The 27,751-nt window shown below is 38.0% G+C and overlaps 2 protein-coding genes across 11 annotated transcripts in view; one reads left to right on the forward strand and one right to left on the reverse strand.

The window, feature by feature from the left end:
- Positions 1–10,011, reverse strand: part of LOC135205168 (uncharacterized) — a 51,010-nt gene extending 40,999 nt beyond the window's left edge. Inside the window, exons 1-3 of the mRNA XM_064235531.1 lie at positions 9,852–10,011; positions 9,254–9,359; positions 7,205–7,388 (exon numbers count right to left, since the gene is read on the reverse strand). Of these exons, the coding sequence (XP_064091601.1) occupies positions 7,205–7,388; positions 9,254–9,359; positions 9,852–10,011 (450 nt within the window). The remainder of the gene's footprint in view (positions 1–7,204; positions 7,389–9,253; positions 9,360–9,851) is intronic.
- The window catches only part of LOC135205284 (uncharacterized), a 290,446-nt gene that overhangs the window by 215,469 nt on the left and 47,226 nt on the right, over positions 1–27,751 (forward strand). The gene's annotated exons all lie outside the window — the stretch shown is intronic.

The following is a 27,751-nucleotide window of genomic DNA, read 5'->3' on the forward strand; positions in this document are numbered from 1 at the left end:
TTTCCCAGTAGTCAAGGTCCTTAACTTCTTCTATTCTAGCTGTAAAGGACCTTTGTACACTCTATTTGTGCAATATCCTTTTGATAGTGTAGGTACAATATCATATTGCAATATTCAAGTGGACTACAAACATATGTTTTATAAAGCATGATCATGTGTTCAGCTTTTCTAGTTTTGAAGTGCCGTAACAACATTCCCATTTTTGCTTTACATTTTGCCAATGCAATTGCTATTTGAACATTGCATAATATGTTCCTATTCATCATCACACCAAGGTCTTTAACTGCTTCCTTATTTGTGATTGTCTCATTATTAGTTCCCCTATATGCATATAGCTTTCTTTCTCTGTCTCCATAATTTATTGATTCAAATTTATCAGAGTTAAATACCATCCTATTTACCTCTGCCCATTCATATACTTTGTTAAGGTCTCTTTGTAGCGCGTTCCTATCTTCATCACAAGTAATTTCTCTACTTATTCTTGTGTCATCGGCGAAACTACTCACTACCGAGTCCTTAACATTACTGTCTATGTCTGCAATCATAATAACAAACAGGAATGCAGATACTGTACCTTGTGGCACACCGGATATTACCTTAGCTTTATCCGATTTCTCATCGTTTGCCATAAATATCCGTTTTCTGTTGTGTAAAAATTCTTTTATCCATCTTCCTACTTTATCCACTATATTATGTTTTCTAATTTTCTTTGCTATTATATTATGATCTACCTTGTCAAAAGCTTTTGCAAAGTCTAGATAAACCACATCTGTTTCATTTCCGCTTTTCATATTTTTGTATATGTTCTCACGGTGGACTAACAGTTGGGTTTGTGTACTTTTTCCGGGTACGAAACCATGTTGTTTCTATATTAAAATAAATATTTATTATAAATGTTTCATAATATTTTTCTTCATTACCCTTTCATACACTTTCATAATATGTGATGTTAGACTCACAGGCCTATAATTACTTGCCTCTAATTGTGCTCATCATAAATCTTGCCTGTATCTACACTTTGTCTTAATAATATTGCAAGTGGCTTTGCAATAGAATGAACTACTTTCTTTAACAAAATAGCAGGGACACCATCAGGCCCTGCAGCAGCTCCATTTTTAATTTCATTAATAGCCTGCACAATATCAGCTTCATTAATATCTATGTCTGATAAATATTCACTATTTTCATCCCTTATCAACTCTAGGGGTGAATTCTCGCTTATATCTTTCTGCCAATATGTTGCATATTTCCTTTTTTTCATTTGTTAATCTCCCTTCAATTCCTAGAGGGCCTATTTCAATTCTTCTTTTATTCATCTTTTTTGCATACGAGTACAATAGTTTGGGGTTTTGCTTGATATTTAATAGGGTTTTTTCTTCCAAGTCCCGTTTTTCCTTTTCTTTTAATTGTAAAAGCTTTTGTTCTGCATTTTCTATTTTACTTTTTAGAGAGAGAGAGAGAGAGAGAGAGAGAGAGGAGAGAGAGAGAGAGAGAGAGAGAGAGAGAGAGAGAGGGTATATACACCTATTTGCCTACACAAATTCAGCAGCATCAAAAACTGTCCTAACCCACTTTGGGTTTGGAGTCGTCTTCCAAAAGGGATTACTAATGTCACGAATATTCGTATATAATACTTTACAAATGTAAAGGATGATTTGGTTATCATTTCATTAAAACACTCATTACAATTTAAATAATTTACCTCCTCTTTCTGTACTTCCCACTGCCTTCTGTAACTTCTTTCGAATGAACACCTTGGTGGGCTTATTCCATATGAAGAGTGTTCATCTTCTCAATAATAATAATAATAATAATAATAATAATAATAATAATAATAATAATAATAATAATAATAGGTCCCTCAGAGTTCTTCAAAGTTTTCGCTTACTCGAGATGTAAGCCTACACACTACGTTGTTGTTGTTGTTGGGGGTAGGAAAGGTCTATGGAAAAGCCTAAAAAGGTCTGAAAAGGCGTTTTGTGTTGAGTTAAAGATACAGGAATTTAAGGATAGGATATTTATGATTTAGTTATAAGAATGAAAATGTAGAAAATAAATAGTGTGCATGTAAAACAGTACAGAACAATTATTTCTAATAAAACATAGCATATTCATTTTAATTTTCGTTAGTGAAACAACGCGCTTTCACAGCGTAGACTTTAACACGCGCTCCAAAGTAAGCTGGGGGTCGGATTACGCCTTTATGAAGAAGGTTCTGCATATGAAAAGCTTTAGACGTTTCCATAACCATATTGGCAATGCAGAACTCTTTGAAGCTGTATGTATGGCTCGTGGCGTGTTCTGAACATATTGTAAAATGTGGTCTTATTCAAGAGTGAACTATTATCATTATCTTATTAATTTGGGGAAAAACTCTCTGATCATGAGAATATATACAGTGTTCTACAGGGTCCACTATAATGAAAATGTTGAAAGTTCGTGTATAATTTATAAACACTTTATAAAGTGTTTATTAAATTATACGCGAACTTTTGACACATTTATTATTGTGGACCCCTTTGAACACTATATATTCTCGAGATAGAGAGTTTTTCCCAAAATAATATAATCATAATAATGGTTCTGTTGTTAAAATTGTTGCTTGAACAACAACAACAACAACAACAACAACAACAACAACAACAACAACAACAATAATAATAATAATAATAATAATAATAATAACAATAATAATAATAATAATAATAATAACAATAATAAAATATTCTAAGGGGTCCCCGATAGTAAGAATGTTTGGAAAGTTCGTGTAGTTAATTTATTAAACACTTTATAAAATAAAGTGTTTATAAATTATACTCGAACTTTCAACATTCTTATTATTGTGGACCCCTTAGAATATATTATTATTATTATTATTATAAAACAGACCCTCTCTCAAGCATACTTTATTAAAAGTAATGGCTACTTCAGCAGCGTTACACTTGTAGAGATTCTTCTCTATTTTGCGAATAGTGGCTTTTTCCGTGCAACTTAAACAGGCTAGTAGAGCGCCTATAGAGGTCATGGGTTAAATACAGGGTCAAAATAGGTGTATAATTTGAATTTTACAGATAAACTCATGATACCATAGTCATCAAAGTCATTAACGATTTTCTCTCTCTCTCTCTCTCTCTCTCTCTCTCTCTCTCTCTCTGTAAAATTCAAATATATGCAACTATTTTGACCCTGTATTTAACCATGACCTCTATAGGCGCTCTACTAGCCTGTTTAAGTAGCACGGAAAAAGCCGCTATTTGCAAAATAGAGAAGAATCTCTACAAGTGTAACGCTACTGAAGCAGCCATTACTTGTAATAAAGTATTTAGTTTATTATTATTATTATTATGAATTATTATTATTTATTATTATTATTAGTATTATTATTATTATTATTATTCAAGCAACCATTTATACAACAGAACCTAATAAAAACCCTTTTTTAGCGTTCTGCGTTTATTACTAAATCACCGCAAATATCATTTTATTAATATCAATATCAAAAACACCAACTGCTTTTAAAAAGCAATTCCCTCCTCCTCAGGTGCTACAGAGAACCACTTGGGAATAAACTCCTTTCAAAGAGCTAAGCTATCCTCTCTTCCTCTTCACAAAAAGCTGCGAAAATCCTTTTGTTACGGGGGCGGGGCGGGGGTGAGAGAGAGAGAGAGAGAGAGAGGGAGAGTAAGGGAGAGAGGGAGGAACTCTGGTCGTAATATTATTCTAATGATGAAGAAAGCGACTACATTAAGTCCAGTTCTGGTTCTTCCTCCCCGGCGAAGACGATTTCCCAGTTTTGGAGAATGTGGGGCGGAAAATTGAATCTCTTTTAATGGGTCTTCGCAACTTCGCTTTTTTTGGGTAATGAGGAGGTTTTGGCCGGTGATTCAAGACATCTGAAGGAAAGCATCTCCTCCTCTTTTCGAGTATTTGGAGTTATTAATTAAACATTTCCTGTTTCCAAATATTTGGAATATATAGATATATATATATATATATATATATATATATATATATATATATATATATATATATATATACACACACACACATTCATCTATTAACATATCAAGTCTTTCGTCTCGTGATCCGAAACTTTATAACAGCAAAATTCTTTTTACTTAGAGAGAGAGAGAGAGAGAGAGAGAGAGAGAGATACATACGTTCATCTACTAACACAGTCTTTCTCTCATGATCCGAATTTTATGACAGCAAAATAATATGAGAGAGAGAGAGAGAGAGAGAGAGAGAGAGAGAGAGAGAGAGAGAGAGAGAGAGAGAGAGAGAGAGAGACTCTGCTACGAAAAAAAACTCGACGAATGTCTTGCCTCAGAAATTCTGTATAAATATATATATATAGTGTCAATTTGGTCGAGAGCCTGGTGATTGGCGTGAGAATTGAGTCAGTCGTGGACGGAATCTGTAACGAAGCCACACTATTCCAGGCGGAACCTGTAAACTGCACATAGAGAAACAGACAGGAAAAAGACATCCTTAATACCGATTATTGCATTTCTTGCTCTTTAGCCTTGAAACTGGATCTTCTTCCCAGATGCATCTGGCCATGGGCCGCAATTGTCTTATATAAATGCAGCCATCTTGTTTATACATTATTAAGCCTTTTCGAATCTTAGTTGTTTCGATGATAAGTTTTGATGTTTTCACATATTTAAGATTCCCTTTACTATTTATTTACTTTGCACACGAAGGCTTTATTTATTCGATGTTTCCCAAGCTGTATATGTTTACCTTACAGGTCACTGTTGGTTCGAGAAATCTATTATCCATAAATTTCTGTGATTTCTGGACAAATCTGCTACTGAAAAGGAGTACCAACATAATGTCAACGTATGAACTGTGCTTACAACGACTGCGTAATCCCACCGACGTTCTCGATACTCCACGGTAGAAACTTAAAAAAAAATAAAAAAAAACAAGAGTTCCACGAACCAGCAATCGGGACCAATTCGATCAAGTGACCTAAAAGTCCCCACCCCGCCACAATGTCCTCTCTTTGATGCTTTGATGACGAACCTTCGAATTCTTCATTTCTCTCTTTCCCTGGGGCCATTGAAGGCTAATCAGACCGTGCAGCGTGTTTACGATCCATCGGCCCAGAGCGTATAACTGACGAGCATTGTCTGAAACGCTGCTAAAAAAAAAAAAAAAAAAAAAACAAGGCATTCACAAGAGCTGTACATTAATACAATGTGTCGAGCTTTCCTCTATTGTGAGGGCTGGTTTTGATAATTATCAATGAGCTGCGCTGATATACAGAATAAATGATTACATGATGATACACCCCCATTCTTATTAGTTTTCCGTCCGCCATCATATCTTAAAAACGACTGAATCTAGAGGAATGCTAATTGGTTCACTGATCATCCACCCTCCAGTCATCAAACATACAAAATTGCAGCCCTCTAGCCTCAGTAGTTTTTATTTAATTTAAGGTTAAAGTTAGCCATAATCGTGCGTCTGGCAATGGTATAGGCCAGGCCACGAACGTGCCGCGGCTCATACAGCATTATACCGAGACCACCGAAAGATAGATCTACCATTCTCGGTGGCTTTGATTATAGTCTTTAGCGGCTGTATAGAAAACTCGATTGCGCAGAAGAAACTTCGGCGCATTTTTCACTTGTTTTATGATTGATTGATTAGTGTTTTCTTAGTTACAGACTTAGTAGGTGTCATGTCTAATTGATATCTAAAACTCATAAATAATTATTTGTATCCACGTTCCAGAGATGAAACTTCAATAATAATAATAATAATAATAATAATAATAATAATAATAATAATAATCAAGAAGAAAGAGATCCAGTCATGCATGGGTCAAATATGTTTAGAAATAAATCTATAAAGAGAGCTTAATAATAATAACAACACAAGGAATGAACAAAAATGAAAAAAAAAAAAACACTATATACCTTGACAATAATGAAAAAACACTATATACCTTCACAATATTCCTCCCAGAATGCTTCGTTAATCATTCATGCAGTTTCTATTAGTTTAGCATCGAAAATCCTATTATTCAAATGGCGAAGGACATTAGTATGCCGAGCGCTTTTTTTCGTACATACCAGCAAATCACATCAGGGCCAGGTAGACCGGAGAAATCTATTGGGCTCCACGTGGCAGGCGTCGTAAATACTATATACTACAATATGTCACCTGCCATGGCTGGCCAGGAATATATAGAGATTTTTTATAAGTCTGTTTGATGAGACTTTTAATGTTTTCATTTTTCACCTACAAATTCCGCTTTTCAAGTTGTCAGACTTCTTTTGGTGAGGCCACATAAAAGAGACAGTATTTCACCGAACTGACAGGTCAGGTTACAGTAATTTTATACAACCTTCGTTTTTATTTACCGTCAAAGAAAACTATTTGTCTGTCCGTCCGTCCTCGGATCTTAAAATCGACCGAGGCTACATGGCTGCAAATTGGTATGTTGATCACCCTGACTAATTATTGGTTCTATTAAGATAAACGATTAAAACTATCGTTTTAATAAATAAATGCACAAATCCACAAGCACATATCTCCCATAACTTCACCAAAAAAGCTAATTAGTGCTTCTCATTATTCAGTTTAGATAACTTGATTGGATTCACCGCTATGACTATTATTATTGGTTCTATTAGATAGACGACCAAATCAACTGAAAACAAAATTCCCTTTGTTCCAGAAATAAAAAAAATGAAAAGCTTTCCATTCCAAGAAGTGAAACTGATATGGCGGACGCCATTTTCATAATACCACTCAGAACACATCAGCTAAATTAAGATGTTGCCCCAAAGCCTCTCCGTGGCAAGGATCTCAACTGAAAGCACTCACAAATGCAAACAATTATTATTTCCCCCTTGAAGCACACCATCAACAGAGCAAACAATTCACAAGACGATACAATCAACTCTCAACTCCTACTCAGTGTTGCTTGTTTGTTTGTTTGTCTGGTGTTTTTACGTTGCGTGGAACCAGTCAGTGGTTATTCAGCAATGGGACCAACGGCTTGACGTGACTTCCGAACCACGTCGAGATTCGTGAACTTCTATCACCAGAAATACACATCTCTAACCCCCTCAATGGAATGCCCTAGAATCGAACTCGCGACCACCGAGGTGGCAGGCCAAGACCGTACCGATCACGCCACCGAGGCAGAAAGTCCCCTTCCGAATTTTAACAAAAAACTCCTCACCGATCTCAGCATCGACGGCGTGAAGCACAACGAGGAACTCTTCCGGGGCAGCAGCGGGCGCTGGTTGGGGGGCCTCGGCTGCGACGACTGGGTAGGCGTGGTAGGGGCGAGGGGGCACGCGGGCGAGTGGTTCAGAGGCTTGTACTCCGGTTGGTACGGCTCCAGCATCCTTATCTTGCCCCATCTGGTGAGGAGGTGGGATGGAATTACATCAAATGACAGGAAATGACATCAAAAGGATTACATCAAATGACAGATTACATCAAATGACAGATTACATCTAGAGATTACATCTAATGACAGGAAATTACATCAATGGATACCTCAAATGACAGATGATACATCACGGGATTACATCAAATGACAGGAAATTACATCAAGGGATTACATCAAATGACAGATTACATCACGGATTACATCAAACTGACAGGAAATTACATCACTGGGGGATTACATCAAATCGACAGATAACATCACGGGATTAAATTCATCAAATGACAGGGAATTACATCAATGGATTACATCAAATGACAGATTACATCACGGGAGGGGATTACATCTAATGACAGGAAATTACATCAATGGATTACATCAAATGACAGATTACATCACGGGATTACATCAAATGACAGGAAATTACATCAATGGATTACCTCAAATGACAGATTACATCACGGGATTACATCAAATGACAGGAAATTCCATCAAATGACAGATTACATTCACGGGATTACATAATATGACAGGAAATTACATCAATGGGATTACCTCAAATGACAAGATTACATCACGGGATTACATCAAATGACAGGAAATTACATCAATGGATTACATCAAATGACAGATTACATCAAGGGATTATATCAAACGATAGGAAATTACATGAAGGGATTACGTCAAATGAGGAAATGACATCAAGGGATTACATCGAATGACAGGAAATCACATCCAAGGGATTACATCGAATGACAGGAAATTACATGAAGGGATTACACTACATGGCAAGGAATTACATCAAATGAACAGATTACATCTAGGGATTTACAATCAAATGACAGGAAATTACATTCAAGGGATTACATCAAATGTCAAATGACAGGAAATTACCATCAAGGGCATTCCATCGAATGACAGGAAATTGTCATCAAGGGATTATTAATCAAACGACAGATTACATCAAGGGATTACATCAAATGAGGAAATGACATACTAAGGGGATTACATCGAGTGAGGGAGAATTACATGAAGGGTTCATTTTAAATGCGAGGAAATCACTTCAAGTAATCATATCATGGGATTACATCACACAAATGCACTGCAACTGAGAATTACATTACGGCAATGAACTACGTGAGATAATTCAGTGTAATGACAGGATTACTTCAAAATTACTTGAGATAAAAGTAAATTGCATCACTTATAATGAGTAATGAGTAATTCCTAGTGGAATTACATCATCAGATGAATTACATCCAAGATAAAAATAACAATAGAATCCAATAGAATTACACTAATAAAGGAAACAGCATCTAGGGACTGACAGTATCAAAATTCCATCAAATAATCTGTCACAATTCCATCTGAGAAATTACATTAGAGATAATGTGGACTGAGCGAAAAGAGAAAACAGGAATTTTTCCGTGGAATTATATCAGGTAATGTAATTCTTTCAAGTATTACATCACATAAGTCAACTACAACTGATGATTAAATGTCACTGGTAAATTACATCAGACAATGAACGTGAAATATAAATATACGAAAAAGTCAATTAGGTAGAATTACGTCAGTTACATCAAGTAACAAAATCATATCAATGTACCGCATCGCAGGAATTTATCAAATATATTTCTGACTCACGTTGGGATCGAACCCTGGCCCTAAAAGTTGTGTGGTTCAGCCAGCAGCAGTCTTGCCTTTCTCGAGAGCCCAGCGTGAGTCAGAAATTTATCTCCGTTTTATACGTGACTGTGTTAATGTAGTACTACACGGAATAAGAGTCATGGCTGACAAAGGAACGACGAGAAAAGATTATTTCAACTTCCTCACCTGTGCACGAACAGGATTATGGCCACAATCCACAGCAAGAGGACCAGAAGGACCAAGGTGATCTCCTCGGCTCTGACCACAGGTGCCTGAGCATCCGTGACTATCTCTGAAAAAGATTTATTATTATCATCATTATTATTAATTATAAAACTGAGCACACTTTCAGGGTACGTTAACACCTTTCCAGAATTTAATATTATTATTATTACAGAATTTAACGCTACTCTTGTGAAACAAGCCCACCAAAAGGGGGTCATTGACTTGAAATTCAATCTTCTAAAAAAATGGTTGATTTTAAAAGTGGTTTCACCAGTGATTATGGGTTCCATGATAAACATCACACTGACAATAAATTGCGGCATACCTTCATCACTGCTAATAGCTGCTAGGCACCCAGCACATTCCACCCTACAGCTATCCATAGCTAAAGGCTAATCAGATGACCCAAATTGGCCCAAAATCTATTGCAACTAGAGCCTTTAGCATATCATCCATATTACCTGAATGTCAGGTATTGATTCTAAGCAGATTTTAAATAAAAATAACTACCACAATTACAATTGGAAACCAGGAAAGAATCTACAGACACAAGACTTACCTTTGATCTGGAAGAAGATGGCTGAGGTGTTGTCCATGGTGTCAGCTGTCAGTTTGACCTCGTAAACAGTCCAAGGCTCCACACCTTCCTCCAAAGTGACTCCACGACTGTTGGCTCCCACACGTCCTAGCATACGCCTGGAGACAGAAAATGAAGACATGTATAGGGGGAAACAGAAAAGGAAGACAGACAGACGTCTAGGGGGATATGGAATCTCTCTTCGACAGTATCAGGATCAAAGAGGTTTCAACCTAATTTGATTGGTAGTTACAGGGAAATATTTCACTTACAAAATATGGAGGAAATACATCTATATTTCCCAGTGACAAGAGCAGGTTGTTATTAATATCTACAGGAAAATGTTTGGGTTACAAAAAAATGTTCTTGAAGTGAGGTTGGTGACCTTTTGCTAGGGAGAGAGATGTCTTTCATATTGTTTGAACTTTGATGATCGATTTATAGATTTTGCCAGCATGCAAAAAAAAAATAAATAAATAAATAAAAACGTAAATTACAGAGAACTCTTTATTGGTTTCAGAAAAAAGCTTTACAGAAAGAAACCAGCCTCTCCTCATTCTTCCTTCATTCTCTTTATTTCCTCTTCCCGACCTCCTCCAACTCCATCCTGCGACCAGAATACGGAGGAATATATCCTACAGGGACGAGACATACGCAACTCCGTAAGGACTACTGTTGGCAATCCTTAGAAATCAGCGCCTTTCCGGGAAAACATATCACGTACTGGAAGTCTGTCCCGTAGGCGCTGACTATTTTATGAGAGAGAGAGAGAGAGAGAGAGTCACACTGCGGTAAAATCAGTAAATTTCTCCAGGGTCTCTGTGCCAAGATGTAAGGTAAAATCCGTATCTGTTCGCCCTCAGATCTTACAAAATTAGGGGCATATTTTTACTTGTCAAATGTGTAGGTCCCTTATCTCTAATTTATAACATGTTGATTGATAAGACGATTTAATAGTCAATTATCAATTGATAAGACAATTTAATAGTAAATTACCAATTGATTTAATAATTATCAACTGATTAAAGACAATTTAATAGTCAATCTTATCAATGACTAAGACAATGGATAATAAGTCCCATTTATCATTTGGATAAGACAAGTTTAATAGTCCAATTATCAATTGAATTAAAGACAATGCAATAGTCAATTATTATTTGATAAGACAATTTAATAGTCAATTATCAATTGATAGGACAATTTAATACTCAATTATTAATTGATAAGACAATTTAATAGTCCATTATCAATTGATAGGACAATTTAATACTCAATTATCAATTGATAAGACAATTTAATACTCAATCATCAATTGATAGAACAATTTAATACTCAATTATCAATTGATAAGACAATTTAAAAGTCAATTATCTGGCGTAACGACGACAACAGGGTCATCGGAATAGAAAAAATCTAAAAAAAAAAATAATTTTAACAGCTATGCACACAAACTCACACACACACAAACCATTACACAATAACACTTCATGAAAGCCATAACACGGTAAGAAATATAAAATTCACAAGCTATAAAACAAAATCTATAAAACCACTTGAGAGACACTTTACAGTTACTTAAGACTTCCATTAAAAAATATATAGGTTATATGCTGTTCAGGAGACTCACTTCCTTTTATTAACTTTAACACGATTTATTGTCTTCAATCGACAGTTGCCATAATAGCGTACATGTATGTATATATATATATTCCATATATATATATATATATATATATATAATATATATGTGTGTGTGTGTGTGTGTGTGTGTGTGTACGTATATATATATATATATATATATATATATATATATATATATATATATATATAATATTTTGACAGCCTTACCTCTTAACAAATATACCTCAGGCGTGATCACTAATACATAATTTTCTTTCTTGCAAGCATGTATGTACGTATATGTATGGATGGATGTATGATAAAAGAATGTGTAACGTACACAAAACAGAACTAGGCATTTACATCTTGAGCGACAAATCCACCAGCCCTCTACCTCCAAAATAATAATATCTTTGTTTTTATTTCATTTTTATTTTGTTAAAAATTCATTAAGTCCGTTTTAAGCACCCTGATCCTCTTCCAGCGAAACCAGATGGCGGTAAAGAAAGTGAGTTCCTGGAACTTCCATTCCACAACACTTTCGGCGCCGCCCGGACTCTCGATGAAGACTGACGCGACAACAGCAAAATTGAATCCTGAGGGATTCAGCAGTGCCCTTCTTCGGAGCACACGCCAACAAAAGGTGCGCTATTCGGTGCCAGAACCAAGGGGAGGGGGAGGGAAAGAATCGAGGGGAGGGGAAGGGGAAAGGAGAGAGATTCATTTGCATAAGGAGGTCTTTATTTGCTTAAAGCAACGCTCCCAAGACGTTCATTTGCTTATAAACAACGCTGCCAGGGAAACGAAATAGGTTGGTGGTGGGTCAGACTGACTCGAGATTTAGCGTCTTGAGGAAACAGAGGGTCTTTTTCTGGTAAAATGTTAATGTTTATTATTATATGGGTCCGCTCGCTTATTTGCTATATAATTAACCTCACCTCTATGCTCTGTCTTACACATCTCACACACATACACAGAGACACAGTACATACATACATACATACACACATATATATGTAAATCAATTCTTCGGTTAAACAGGATACGTCTCAAGAATGAAAGGCCCATTAAAAACAATTCGATATGCGTGGTAGTCAGACCACTGAAATACTCCATTATTCTATAACCAGAGTGTTTTAATGGGCCTTTTATACTATATATATATATATATATATATATATATCTATATATATAATACTGTGTGTATGAATGTAAAAAGACAATTAACTGCCTGAAGAAAAAAATGTAAGTAACTCTGAAAACATATATATCCTATATATTTTCTTTTCCCGTTTTCGTATCGGTCAGGGAAATGGGCATTTCCCAATACCTCCTCAGACCTCCAGCGCCCTCGTCGTCCTTGCGGTAATCCTGATGAAACCCTGCAATGGACGATCTTCAGTTGCAAATGTGTTTCTCATCCATAACAGGAAGTAATTTGGTGCATACTGCATGCAATAATGAAGAGCCACCTTACATTTTTTGTATTTTCTTTTTAAGACCCACCTGACCTTTTTGTATTTTCTTTTTGACTTCAAGCAATCAATACTTAATCATGAGAAAACTCGTCCTTTCGTGCGCAACTGAACAGAGAAAACCTGACGAGAGATAATGAAACTACACATTCTTAACATTTCAGCCTGAGTTGAGAAAGTCGATATTTCGTCCAACTACGAAATAGGACGACCGAACGTATAGTTATTATTTCCAAGGTAATTGATCCTACTTTTTGTTTCTAACTTCAGAGAAGCCAATGCATCAATGAATACTGATTACTGAAGTTTGCTTACCAAACTTCACTTCGTTTTCAGTTGTCGGGAAGATTGAGACGAACTTCTTTTTCTACTCGTCACCGAAGACAATGCATGCTTATTATTGAAGTTTGCCCATCAAACTTCACTCCTCTTCCAGTTGCCGGGAAGTTTTAGACGAACTTCTGTCTGTATTGAAGTTTGCTTATCCAACTTCATTTCGATTTCAGTTACCGAGAAGTTTGAGACAACTTCTTTTTCTACTCATCACCTAAGACAGTGCAATCTTACTATTGAAGTTTGCCCACCAAACTTCACTCCTCTTTCAGTTACCGGAAAGTTGTAAGACGAACTTCCTTCGTAATTTTTAATGCTCAAAAACGCGTTGCACGTTGAGTGTTCCACTCTATTGTGGCAGGGAATATTTCAAAGCATTTACAATTTCTTTTGCGTTATGTTGGGGACAAAGGTCAAAGTTCGCGATCATAATCAAGATGAACTTGCTCCTAGGAACATGTAATAAACATGTTTTAGCAACATGTGTACGCAAATGATATGATACAAACAGTTGCCATAAATTCTTTTTGTTACAAAATAATTAAACCCCTACTAATATAAACCTACTATTTTGGAAAACTCAGATCCGATTGAAAAAAAAAATTTTTAAACACAAAATTATAGACTATTTTGTGAGGAAATAGTCTATAATTTTCGTTTTTTTTGTGTTTTTGCCAAGTGCATCTAAGCTTTCCAAAAATACACTAATAAATAATAACATTCTGGGAAAACATAGATGCAATTAAAAAAAAAAAAAAAAAAATTTGAGTGAATATTTTCTCACAACACCTACGATTATATATATATATATATATATATATATATATATATATATATATATATATATATATATATAGTATATATATATATATATATATAGAGAGAGAGAGAGAGAGAGAGAGAGAGAGAGAGAGAGAGAGAGAGAGAGAGAGAGAGAGAGAGAGAGAGATTAATACCCCAACGTAACACCCTTCCCTTCATTATCTCTGTGTCCAGAGATAATGAAGCACGTTATACCACTGTTAAACCACCAAAAAAAAACCCTAATGTTTTAATAACCGTGAGAGGTTCATAACTGCATTAATAAACTCATATATTGCCACAAATGACTAAAAAAAAAAAACCGGCTACTGTTCCCGGTTTGTGTCAAAAGATTTAATCCACTCTGACGCCACGTCAGAAGGGAGAGTAAATACAAGTGTACCATAGAGAGAGAGAGAGAGAGAGAGAGAGAGAGAGAGAGAGAGAGAGAGAGAGAGAGAGAGAGAGAGATCCTGGAAGCCTGCCATCGCAGTCATTCCAGACAGGGTGCTTCGCCGCGTTTCTTTTTCCAGCGAATAATCTCATTTGTCTCTCCGTCCCCGCATCGTTCCTTTCAGCCCGATAGGAACAGGAACGGTAGTTTGGCAGGAGCGCAACGAGGGGGAGATATCAGGCAAGTAGCAAATGAAATCCTGGCAAGTAACCATTGTAATTCATGCCAGAGATTTATGCTGCGTCATTCAATTAAGGGAAATTCTTCAGTCATGTAGCAAATGTGTGAAAGAATGATATCACCAGAATAATATAGAATTGAAGGGACAAAAGCCAAGCGCTGGGACCTACGAGGTCATTCAGCAGTAGCACCACTGAAGCAATTGGTAGGAGAACCTTCAAGTAACGCCTACAGTGCAAAGCATAAGGTGCACTGACGGCACTACCCCCACCTCCTACTACGGGGAAGAATGACATTATTGAAGATCCAGGAAAATAATGCTGAATGTTGCCTGCATGTGAAAACAATAATATATTCATGATGATCAAATCTACAGCAATAATGAATGAGTCACTTTGACATCGAGATATCCATCCATCCATCTCATCGTCATTGTTGATAACTCAACTTGATCATAATGGCACCTGCAATTTTAAATCTGCATCTAAGTCAGAGTCTATAGGTAGCTTTCAGGAATCTGCGACTGAAAATGGGAATAGAATCGATTCCCGAAAGCTCTCTGCAGAGACTTATCTATATATGTGGAATTGTTACTCCAATAATAGTATGAAAAGTCGAGTATCAGGCCAGGAGTATACGAGCCACTCCATGGCGTCGCAGAGTGGCGTCGGCATGTGGTTCCAGTAGGTTTCCACAGCTGTCGCCACAGACGCTCGTTACCTTATAAACAATGGAAACCTATGGGAAGCCACACATCCCCCGCCACACAGCGACGCCACTCTGTGGCGCCATGGAGTGGCTCGTGTAATCCTGGCCTCAAACTACAAAAAGCGCTCCCACGAAAAACAAGGCCATCGACCTTCTCCAAAACCTTTCACTCCGAAGGAGGTGGAGGCATAAGTCATTCCGACACCTGGGGCGTAGGGGGAGGGGGGAGTTATAGAACTGATTTTGCACCACCTCCCCGACGCCCCCAAAAGAAAAGTTGTGACGTTATTAGCGGTTTGGGGGGGTAGGGGGTTTGTCCCAGGTCCTTTGATAAATGGTCAGTTCCCCACACAAGGGCTAAGGCTTTAACCGCTCTCGATAAATCTATCGCCCTTCCTCTCTCTCTCTCTCTCTCTCTCTCTCTCTCTCTCTCTCTCTCTCTCTCTCTCTCTCTCTCAGTTTTTTAAAATGGTTTGTTTTTCTTGGATTTATCCTTTTTTCGGATATACAAATCTACGAAAGGCTGTTTCTTTGTTTTTATTGGAAACACACAAACACACACACACACAAACAGAGAGAGAGAGAGAGAGAGAGAGAGAGAGAGAGAGAGAGAGAGAGAGAGAGAGAGGAGAGGAGAGGTTGAATTTAATAGCCTGCAGACGCTCGTTGGTCATTACTTTTACAGCGAAGACAGCTATTTAATTTCATTTACCTAAGTCAGCGTCGGCGGACTTTGAATCTTGATAGTATAAAAAAATAATAAAAAATAAAAACAACGCCAAATTACAGAGCTGAACAGAATCTTAATACCCCATGACAGCGAGGTTCAACGGGAATATCTTAAAATAAAGCATAATCGTTTCTCGGGCTATTGTTTGTTTGTATGGTGTTTTTACGTTGCATGGAACCAGTATGGTTATTCTGCAACGGGACCAACGGCTTGACGCGACTTCCGAACCACGTCGAGAGTGAACTTCTATCACCAGAAATACACATCTCTCACTCCTCAATGGAATGCCCGAGAATCGAACCCGCGACCACCGAGGTGGGAAGCAAACACCATACCAACCACGCCACTGAGGCGCTATTGTGAGGCTTAATTAAGAGGAAAACACATCCCAATTTTTAGTTTTTTGTGAAAGGAAACCATTGTGTTGGCAATCTGTCTGTCCGTCTTCACCTATCCTGTCCGCCCTCAGATCTTATAACCTACTGAGGCTAGAGGGCTGCAAATTGGTATGTTGGTTATCCACCCTCCAATCATCAAACATACCTAATTACAGCCCTCTAGCCTAAGTAGTGTTTATTTTATTTAAGGTTCCATGAGCCATGATCGTGCTTAGAAATTAAAAGTTAAAATAACACGTGCTGGAAATTAGTTTATTGCTATGTTTTGTGATGCGTCTTGTTTATAAAAACGGGAATAAAAAAAAGCAAAGCATAAAATGAAAAAACAAACGTCAAGGCTATTATATGATTCCCAGAAAAAAAACTATGATTTAAATTAATCAGAATATGCTAAAAATACTGTTCAATAAATGAATTTCAACGACATTCACATCAATCATCCTATAAAATCTGCTAAATCCTTTGCAACATCAATCATCCTATAAAATCTGCTAAATCCTTTGCAACATCAATCCAATAAAAACTGCTAAATCCTTTGCAACATCAATCATCCTATAAAATCTGCTAAATGCCTTTGCAACATCAATCCTATAAAAACTGCTAAATCCTTTGCAACATCATCCTATAAAATCTGCTAAATCCTTTGCAACATCAATCATCCTATAAAATCTGCTAAATCCTTTGCAACATCAATCATCCTATAAAATCTGCTAAATCCTTTGCAACATCAATCATGTTATAAAATCTGCTAAATCCTTTGCAACATCATCCTATAAAATCTGCTAAATCCTTTGCAAACTCATACAAAAGTCACGAATCAAACATTACGAGAAGAAGATCCCGACGACCTCTGTCGCTTCGGGAAAAGCATAAAAAGCCACGATCATCGTTTTATAAGTCAAATTCTTATGGGGTAAAAATCCCGTAGAGTTTCACGGTTATCGTTATGGGGGCGAACGTGAAATGTCTGGCGATAAATCCGCCCGAGATGGCGAAGAAAGACTTTTGTCAGCCCCCATAATAATCGATTCTGTTTATTGCTGCCAAAGGTCTCACAGGCACTGAGGTTGTCTCTCTCTGTCCTTTTGTGCCTCTGCTTGGGAGAAGCAGAAGGACAGACAGATGCGGACTGGATGCCCAAAGGCCCAAAGCGCTGGGGCATACGTATTTGAGGTCATTCAGCGACTAAAGGAAAGAGTGAATGTAACAAGGCTTGACAATTGGAATGGAAAGTAAACCTCTCTCTAAGCTGCACTACGAAACAATCGTTGGAAGAGAGTTCAGGGAAAGTAAAATGGAAGGAAGGGAATGTAATCGGAGGTATAGTAAAAGGAATTAAAGGGGGTTGCAGCTAGGGGCCGAATGGACGCTACAACAAAGAAACTTATGTAATAGCCTACAGTGCACCACCGCATGAGATGCACTGACGGCACTAATGAGAAGCAAATAAAGCACTAATGAGGAACAAATAAATCAATTTCATTTTCATGCTCGTAATTAGTCTGGCTGTTAATATGGATTCACGGCTGTGATTACCAACTATGACAACAACCACCACTAGCGGAACAACTAGAGCAGACGTCGTCAAAACAACCTATTCATCCTAATTACAATACTCTTCTTCTTCTTCTTCTTCTTCTTCTTCTTCTTCTCCTCCTCCAATATTCAATTAAATTTTTAAAAAAATTTCCCCACTGAACTTTTCCGCTTCCGTTGCATGAGGAAAGACGCACGAAAAATCCCTTTTACGAGATCCTACGTTTCCGGTGGACTGTTATAGGATGTAGGGGGTAGGGGTAGGAAACGGGAAAGGACCAACCGTAAAAGGAGAAATAAACTCGGCGTTATTGCGAATGTAAAAGTCGTTGATGTTGTGAAAAGCCATTTCACGTATTACATTTTATTATTATTTTATTATTATTGTCTTTTGGTGATACAGCGTTTCCAAGTGAACTGAACTGGGTCACTGCAAAATGTGCTATACAACTTTCCTAGGTATTTGGGATGAGGTTGCTGGCCCGTACCACACTGAAGCCTGCTCACAACCGACCACAATCGACTAACTACCAAGCGCATGATGGAAACTCAACGAATGAAGCTTTCTGCTTCGACTGGGGATCGAACCCAGGCTGTCCCAAGAATTAATTCATTCCAGTCACATTATATTTCTTACCATCAGTCATAATGAACCCATAAAACCAAAAATTACTCTCTCTCTCTCTCTCTCTCTCTCTCTCTCTCTCTATATATATATATATATATATATATATATATATATATATATATATAGATATATATACATATATACGAATAGGTTTCACCTTATGAATAATAATCAATTGTGCTTGAAGCACTGAATACGATGAGTTTTTCATTTCGTTATATGCCTGATATGTTCTATACATTTAGCGTAGAGAAACTACAGCAGATGAGTTGGTATTACTAATATTATATATATATATATATATATATATATATATATATATATATATATATATATATATATATAAAATTTAAAATCAAGCCATTTCTGTGCCTCATTTCCTGCCATTACTGCCTTTCAGCATGATAAACATCACATAACTTCAGACGCTCGTAGTCTCAAATTACAACTGTTCGCGTTTTACAATTTTTTTTCCCTACTTTTTTTTAAAAAGGAAATTGGTCCACCCTATTGTAAATTATCGTAAATTACAACGCAGAGTCTCGTAAATATGAGGGGGTCTGAATTTCACGCTGAAGAAAACAGGTTCATTATTTTAAAAATCTTAAAAAACAAAAATCTCTGTACGGAAGGGAGACGTTAATGAGTGAACGACACAGAGAATACCACAATTATTATTCACTCGTCTGCCCTTTTCCCCTCTCAAAAAAAGGAGACGAGAGAGAGAGAGAGAGAGAGAGAGAGAGAGAGAGAGAGAGAGAGAGAGAGAGAGAGGTGGATGATCTTTCCTCCGAGATTTAAAAAAAAAATGCGAAAGATAATTAAGACTACACAACGAAAGGGTCAATGAACATTTAATAACAATAAATGTCAGGGGGAGGGAGTCTTATGAGTGGTTATTAGAAATCAAATCCTGGGTGACGCAGGACTTAATTGAATGGAGGGGGAGAAGCTGAGTTATGTACCAGAGAGAGAGAGAGAGAGAGAGAGAGAGAGAGAGAGAGAGAGAGAGAGAGAGAGAGAGAGAAATGAACGCGCCACAAAGGTGGATCTGTACTGGGTTAAACCCCTTTGGGGTCCACTGGGAAAGATACCCAAAATTCTGCCGCTGGTATTCAGTTAAATATAACCTTTTAATAAAGAGTAAAATCAAGCAATCCTATAAAATGCATCCCAGAGAAGGATTTATACGTCCACAGACGACTCTCTTCTTCCTTAGTATTCCTCTCGACTTCCTACACAAATCCCACTTTCCCCAAAAGCGTTACTCGACGACAGAATATTAAGCAATCTCCAATACCCAACCCCCCCTTCCACTTAAAATAAATAAACAAGACAGCTGTCTAAAGTAAAGGAGGTTTGAAAGGTGTAACAGGAGAACAACCTCAAAGCAGCTGCGCTATGAAACATCTGTCAAAAGACGGTTGAGGAAAGTAAGATGGAAAAAAGAAAAAAAAGAGACGGTCACAGCTAGGCGCCTTGGGGACGCCGCAGAGGACCTCGCGTAACGCCTGCGAGAGGTGCACTGACGACACTAACCCCCGCCCCCCCCTTATCCGTCCTTCGACCATTCCTTTTCACAACACAACGACCCCTGCTTTAAATCCTTCGCCATCCATCAAATCCTCTTTCCCGTCAAAACATTCAGCGCCCGATAAATCCCGGGCTTACGACCGCCAAACGCAGCTGCGTTCATGGCCTCTGCTTTCTGGAGCTTATCGTCGCCATAACCTCACGTTTGAATGACTAACCCCGAGACAAAACCCCGAGGCGAAACCCCGAGGTGAAACAGACGCACAGTTAAAATACGTCGTCGGGTGATACTGCGTAACACGATGTTTTCGTTTTCCGTAACACGACACAAGGCTTTGTAGTGCGTTATAGTTTGTATACAGCTACATCTGATACGCAATGACAGGCATTCTGCATTCTTTCCATTACAGCATCTTTACGTATGAGTTTGTTGTCACTGTGATCAACAGCGTAAATGAATTGTATGTGATCGATGTGGTTAAAACTGATATGAAATCATATGATTTTTTTTTAAATGTTCTTACAGTCTCACGTTGGTAAGGCCACAATTGAAGACAATGTGTATGTGTGTGTGTGTGTGTGTGTGTGTGTGTACGCGCGCTGCGCGCGTGATATTTGAAAGTCTAAGTAATTTTTCGACGCGCGCGCGCGCGTGATCCAAGTCTAAGCTAATTTTTCGATCCACTTATATTTTTCTACACTTGAGAATGCTCTCTCTCTCTCTCTCTCTCTCTCTCTCTCTCTCTCTCTCTCTCTCTCTCTCTCAAGCTGTCATATGTTCCTACAATTAGGTATACTCTCTCTCTCGTAGCCTTTACCATCTTATCCTACACATTACAATACCCTCTCTCTCTCTCTCTCTCTCTCTCTCTTCTAGCCTTATTATCATTATTTTTGAAAAAATAAGCACCTGAGCTAAAGAAACAACTATTTGTAAAGACTGCTTTAATAAACGCAAGCAGTTTCGATCACAAATTCCTCCCAAAAGCAGACAATAACAATTAATGTCTCTAAAGCCTTCTTTACGAAACCAAAAGGCATGAAGGATTTTGTGTTAATGCCTTTGTCAACGCTTAAACATTTTCTATAATATCACGAAGGAGCGAGGTTACCTTATAATCTCCCAGACGAAAAAAGCATGACTCCTATTCGAAAGAAACCTTTGATCGTCTGATAAAACAACGAATTACCTTTGGAGCAAAGTTTAAGAGACGACGATGATGATGATATTGTTTCGAAGCCAATCTTTTTCTTGGTGCGTATACAACGCTTTGTAAAGGCAATGTTGATATTGATAATAATGATCAAGTTCTTCAAACTCACACAATTTCATTATCAGCGTATAACAACAAAACACTGTTCATAAGCGAGGACTTGATTCTCTCTCTCTCTCTCTCTCTCTCTCTCTCTCTCTCTCTCTCTCTCTCTCTCTCTCTGCGAAAGAACTCTTAAGAATTCCGTGAACAATTTCATTATCAGCGTATAACAACAAAACCCTATTCATAGCGAGGACTCGATTCTCTCTCTCTCTCTCTCTCTCTCTCTCTCTCTCTCTCTCTCTCTCTCTCTCCGAAAGAACTCTACGAATTCCGTGAACTGTTCTTTGATGATAACTGATGATGACAATACGCAAAGCTCAGATTAAAACAACTTCTGTTTTGGCGCTTTCCTCGTTAAAAGTTGGTCGATGGAGGAGGAGGAGGAGGAGGAGGAGGAGGAGGAGGAGGAGGAGGAGGAGGAGGAGGAGGAGGAGGAGGAGGAGGAGGGACTTATTATAGTGGGTTTGCAGCTAGGCTGAAAATACTAAGCATGGAGATGCCAAATTCGTCCCGAATTTAGAGATTAAAACAGGAAGGCTTCTAATTAATTGGGTCACATTCTACCAAGGAAAAAATATATATACACAATTTATATAATATATATATACTATATATATTTGTATATATTATATGCATACATATATGTATGTTTGTTTCTTGTGCGTGCGTATCGGGGCATGTTTGAGGGTGTCCTTATACTTGGGTACATAGAATCTTTCAAAAAAGTGTAGATGTTTTGACTATACCTAGTTTTCCTACACAATGAATGGTTGACAAAACACTGAGCATGAGGACGTCAATTCTTAACAGAGAGGATTACTATCATTTCTATATAGATATATATATATATATATATATATATATATATATATATATATATATATATATATATATATATACTGCTGTATCTTACAATACACTTGAACTACGTACGTCCAAACGGCGCTACGTACGAACCCTGGTTCCCAACATAAATCTTCACATACCAACCCCTTCACAGGGATCCAGCGCCCCCACCCCCACCCCCCAAACCCATCCCATAACCCCCTTCAGGTAGAAAGCTAAAGGTTAGGTTGTGGTAAAGCATCGTCTCACTTTTGTGGGTCAACCGAAAGGCCACAAAGGGACCCACCACCATTCGGCAGATTGATGAGACCTGAAAACGAGTGCGTCCTTTTGACCGGGGCCATAAATTCGTTAGCCAACAGGATTCGGGAATGGAGCGGAATACAGAATGTAAGCCAAAGGTCGAGCGCTGGGACCTACGAGGTCATTCGGCGCTGAAATGGAAAACGGGGGTACAGAGAGGTTTGTAAGGTTTCACAGTTGCACAGTGATGGTAATGGAATAAGAAAGGAGGTGCAGTAAAAAGGAATGAATGAGGCTGCAGCTAAGGGGACATGGGAGAGGCGCTACAATGAACCTAAAAGAAGGCCTACAGTGCACCGCGTGAGGTGCACTGACGGCACTACCTCCCTTACGAGAAACAGGATTCCGAGAAGTCCCAATGCTATTCCTTTACTGTGAGGGGAAAAATGGCGTCATATTTCTTTCTATATATTTCCAGGATGTCTTTGTAGAGAGAGAGAGAGAGAGAGAGAGAGAGAGAGAGAGAGAGAGAGAGAGAGAGAGAGAGAGAGTCTATCACAGTTTCCCTGTATGGGGTCCGTCACACTCTTGACATTTGCCAAAACAAGGGACTCGAGCTGATGCCCGTTTTCTATTTTGTCCTCAACGTTGCGGGACGCAACAGAAAATGGCAGTAATCACACCTGTCAATACATATACGTATATATACTACATATACATACATGCTTACATACATAATAATAATAAAAATATATATATATATTCTATCAAGAACTACCCTCAGGAATCGACGTCTCATTACCATTTTGTTAAGGGCTCGTGCCCTGATCATAAATTCGCAAAATGGGGTCCATAAAATGCCCAAAATGAAAGACCTGCCCGCAACCTGGCACTCGTACCCCTTCCCCTTCCCCCGCTTACCAGCTAACCCATCCCCCCCCCCCCCCCCACACCCTTTTCCGCCCGCTCTTTGCTCTCTGGATCTGGGTGAAATGTGAGGTAGTTATCGTAAAAAAAAATTCTTTTGGTAAAGAGTCTCTTCATGCCTGATAAAATCATTCAACTGACAAGCGCTTGCGAGAGAGAGAGAGAGAGAGAGAGAGAGAGAGAGAGAGAGAGAGAGGAGAGAGAGAGATGTGGTTGACGTTCTATCATGTACATTCAATGAATAGGAAACATTAAAATGTATTGAAAGAGAGAGAGAGAGAGAGAGAGAGAGAGAGAGAGAGAGAGAGAGAGAGAGAGAGAGAGAGAGAGAGAGAGAGCTAACTGACGCTCCATTATTAAACAATGTATTTATAAGGTAATTTGTTTTCTGATCACATTTCTGGGTAATACCCACAGCCCCTTCCTCAAAGATTTGCCGACAAAGTCCTGAACAACTAAAATTCTAACCATAACAAAAATAAAAAAAAATAAAAATTCTCCAATCCATAACAAAAAAAAAAGTATCTACCATACAAAAATAAAAAAAAAATAAAAAATCTAGCCATAACAAAAATAAAAATAAAAAATTCTAGCATACCTAACAAAAATAAAAATAAAAATTCTAGCCATAACAAAAATAAAAATAAAAAATTCTAGCCATAACAAAAATAAAAATAAAAAATTCTAGCCATAACAAAAATAAAAATAAAAAATTCTAGCCATAACAAAAATAAAAATAAAAAATTCTAGCCATGACAAAAATAAAAATAAAAACATTATTTAAAGTGAAAATTCCATAATGAAAAGAACGAAATAGAATTTTTTTTGGGGGGGTGGGGGGTGGGGGTGCGCACGGTAATACCATACAAAGGCTTGCCTGGCACAGCCACTGAATACTGAAAGGTTCTTAATGAGAAGGACACACGTTATAAAACCAATGACAAGAGAATATTCTTCTAAGAATGACGAGAGTTCGTTGGATGTTCTATCAATTCATGGTGGCGTCCCCTATACCTCAGGCAAAAGATCACTATCAATATCTGTAAAAAGAGAAAAGGCTATAGAATTTAGATCAGCGTCCAAGCGCTCGGACCAGCAAGGTCATTCAGCGCTAAAACATTGTAACCATTATGTTTGTTTGCTTGTTTGTATAGTGTTTTGACGTTGCATGGAACCAGTGGTTATTCAGCAACGGGACCAACGGCTTGAGGTGACTTCCGAACCACGTCGAGATTCGCGAACTTCTATCACTAGAAATACACATCTCTCACTCCTCAATGGAATTGCCGAGAATCGAACTCGCTACCACCGAGATGGCAGGCCAAGAACATACCGATCACGCCACTGAGGCGCTGTAACCATTGTGTGTGTGTGTGTTTGAGTGTGTGTGATGCAACTTCTTGTAACTTCGCACAACACATCAGTCATTTCTGATATAATAAAAGATTTCTCAGAAATATCTTAAAATTAAGGATGGGGAAAGCTAAATTAAAAACAAAGAGAATTTCCAGATCATTGTACATCTGGCTGGCATCGCCAACATACGGTGTTCCTTCAAGGCTAAAGTTTACGAATTCAGATTCCATGATTGTCGACGTTTCTGTACGAAATCGTTTCATTATACAGTTGTCTAAATATTTCAGATCTAATGACGTATTTTTCTCTCATTCCAACCAATTTAACGTTCATTTATAATATAAAAGTTTATGAGCTCTGATTTCATGATGTCGACGTTCATTACAAAATCATTTCGTTATACAATCAGCCGAGTACTTCAGATTTAATTACGTATTTTCGCTCATTCCTACCAATTTAACGTTCATTTATAGATGTCCTACGTACTAAAAAAAACAAGGTTTTTATTTTGTTTTATAAAAGGAAACAAGACCTTGCTCTGTCACCATTAAATGAAGACGGATGTTGTTATTCTCATCTCTTGACCCTTGCTCGTTTAACCCCCATTCTCTTTCTGTGGCAATAGCTTTTTGCGTCCTCGTACCCTTACCTGCCGTGTTGGTGTGTGTGTGTATATAGATATATATCTATATATACACACACATTAATGATTTCGAAATGGCCTGACAAGAAAGAATGCCTGAACACGACAAGAAATATGAGGGGGAAAAGCGAGCACCTTGATTGAGCAGACAATATGTTACATTCTTTTATTATGTCTCTTCTGCCTGTCTGCTCCTCTTTCGCTTTCGTTTCCGTTGAAAATGAGAGAGAGAGAGAGAGAGAGAGAGAGAGAGAGAGAGAGAGAGAGAGAGAGAGAGAGAGAGAGAGATTTAGTTTCGTCCCTTAACGTTTCTGTGTCTGTTTACCTAAGCAGTTATAACCGGGTATACGTGGCAGTTTAATTACGGTCCACCGATACTGCTGACGAACCCTCTCTCTCTCTCTCTCTCTCTCTCTCTCTCTCTCTCTCTCTCTGAGCAGGTCTGCTGAGCTGAGCAGAGCAAAGCAGGCGATGCGGAAGTCACCTGCTGGGGACGGAGAGGGGCCTTATGCTTTATGCAGCAGTTAAAGGATGGAGAGAGAGCGAGAGAGAGAGAGAGAGAGAAAGCGACTTCTCTGGTGTACGTATGAAAGCCACCTCACCCCAGGACAATCCACTTTAGGTCAATCGGCGCTGAAAAGGAAATTTAGAGCAGGAGAGGGTGGAAGGCGGACGAAAGATAATATGGAAGGGAGGCGCAGTAGAAGGAATGAAAGGGGTTCCGGCTAAGACCCTTAGGAACGCCGCAAAGAACCTTAAGAGATTATTTCGCGAAGTTTTGCCACCTTCCACACTGGGTGTCAAACGTCAACACTCTCTCTCTCTCTCTCTCTCTCTCTCTCTCTCTCTCTCTCTCTCTCTCTCTCTCTTATTAAACGTATATATTCAACCGGACACCAAACGTCAGGTTTTTTCCCTCAAAATTATCAATTAATTAATAATAAAGGAAGAGAAATCCCGCCTCTAAAAAGAGAGAAAGGAAAAAAATACAATCACGAATTAATTAAGTCTGGAATAGCTTTAATCTGAAGTCAAAAATTCTTCGTGAAAGGTCATGTCTACAGAGTGTGTGTGTGTGTGTGTGTGTGTGTGTGTGTGTGTGTGTGTGTGTGTGCATAAATACATACACATTACCTATTTCATATAGATATAATATATATATATATATATACATCTGTAAATTATAATTATACATAAGTATAACTGTACATCAAACTTCCAGCCAATAAAGCACGCACAAATGATACTGCACAATGAAAACAAAAATCAAAACACTTTAGTAAAACCAGGTAGAGTCCTTCCTAATGCGATCAGGGAAGTGCTACTACTTCTGACCTTTCCAATTTTATCAATTGAGTAGGAAGCGATGTCGCCAGTGTGACTTTATCAGCAACGAAGAGATGTCACGTCCCCCCGGGCCGCTTCCGGCAGTTGAGACGTCGTAATGCGAGTTTCGCCCTTGACTGAGTCAGACAGGCGTTTTGAAATACGCAAGATCTTCGTAGCTTTTGACAGAAGGTGACGGTTTTTTATCTTAGCGAAGAGACAGGTATTTTGAAATACACACACGACAAGGTCTTTGTAGCTTTTAAGAGAAGATGAAAGGTATTTTAACGAATGTACAGGTATTTTGATATAGAGACGTGAAGATCCTCGTAGCTTTTGACAAAAGATGAAAGCTATTTTAACAAATACACAGGTATTTTGAAATACAGACGAGATCTTTGTAGCTTTTAAGAGAAGGTGAAAGCTATTTTAACGAATAGACAGGTATTTTGAAATATACAATTTAGGCCAAAGGCCAAACGCTGGGAGATATGAGGTTATTCAGCGCTGAAATGGAAAACAAGATGGAAGAATGAGAATATGAAAGGAGGCACAGTAAAAGGAACGAAAGGGGTTGCAACAAGGGGCAGAAGACGGCACGCTTAAGAGAACCTGAGTAATGCCTACAGAGCACCGCGTGAGGCGCATAGACGCCACTACCGGAATATTAAAAACTTTCTCATAATAAGATCTTCATTTCGTTCAACGTAATGATAGAAGAAGAGATAATCAAAAGGCGATACGAGTAACATATAACGAAGAGAATTAAGTTTCTAAGCGCTCATGTAATCAAGTTGCTTAAAAAAATAAAAAAATAAAGAATAAA

This window comes from Macrobrachium nipponense, chromosome 49 (genome assembly GCF_015104395.2).
Source record: "Macrobrachium nipponense isolate FS-2020 chromosome 49, ASM1510439v2, whole genome shotgun sequence".
NCBI classification, from domain to species: Eukaryota; Metazoa; Arthropoda; class Malacostraca; order Decapoda; family Palaemonidae; genus Macrobrachium; species Macrobrachium nipponense.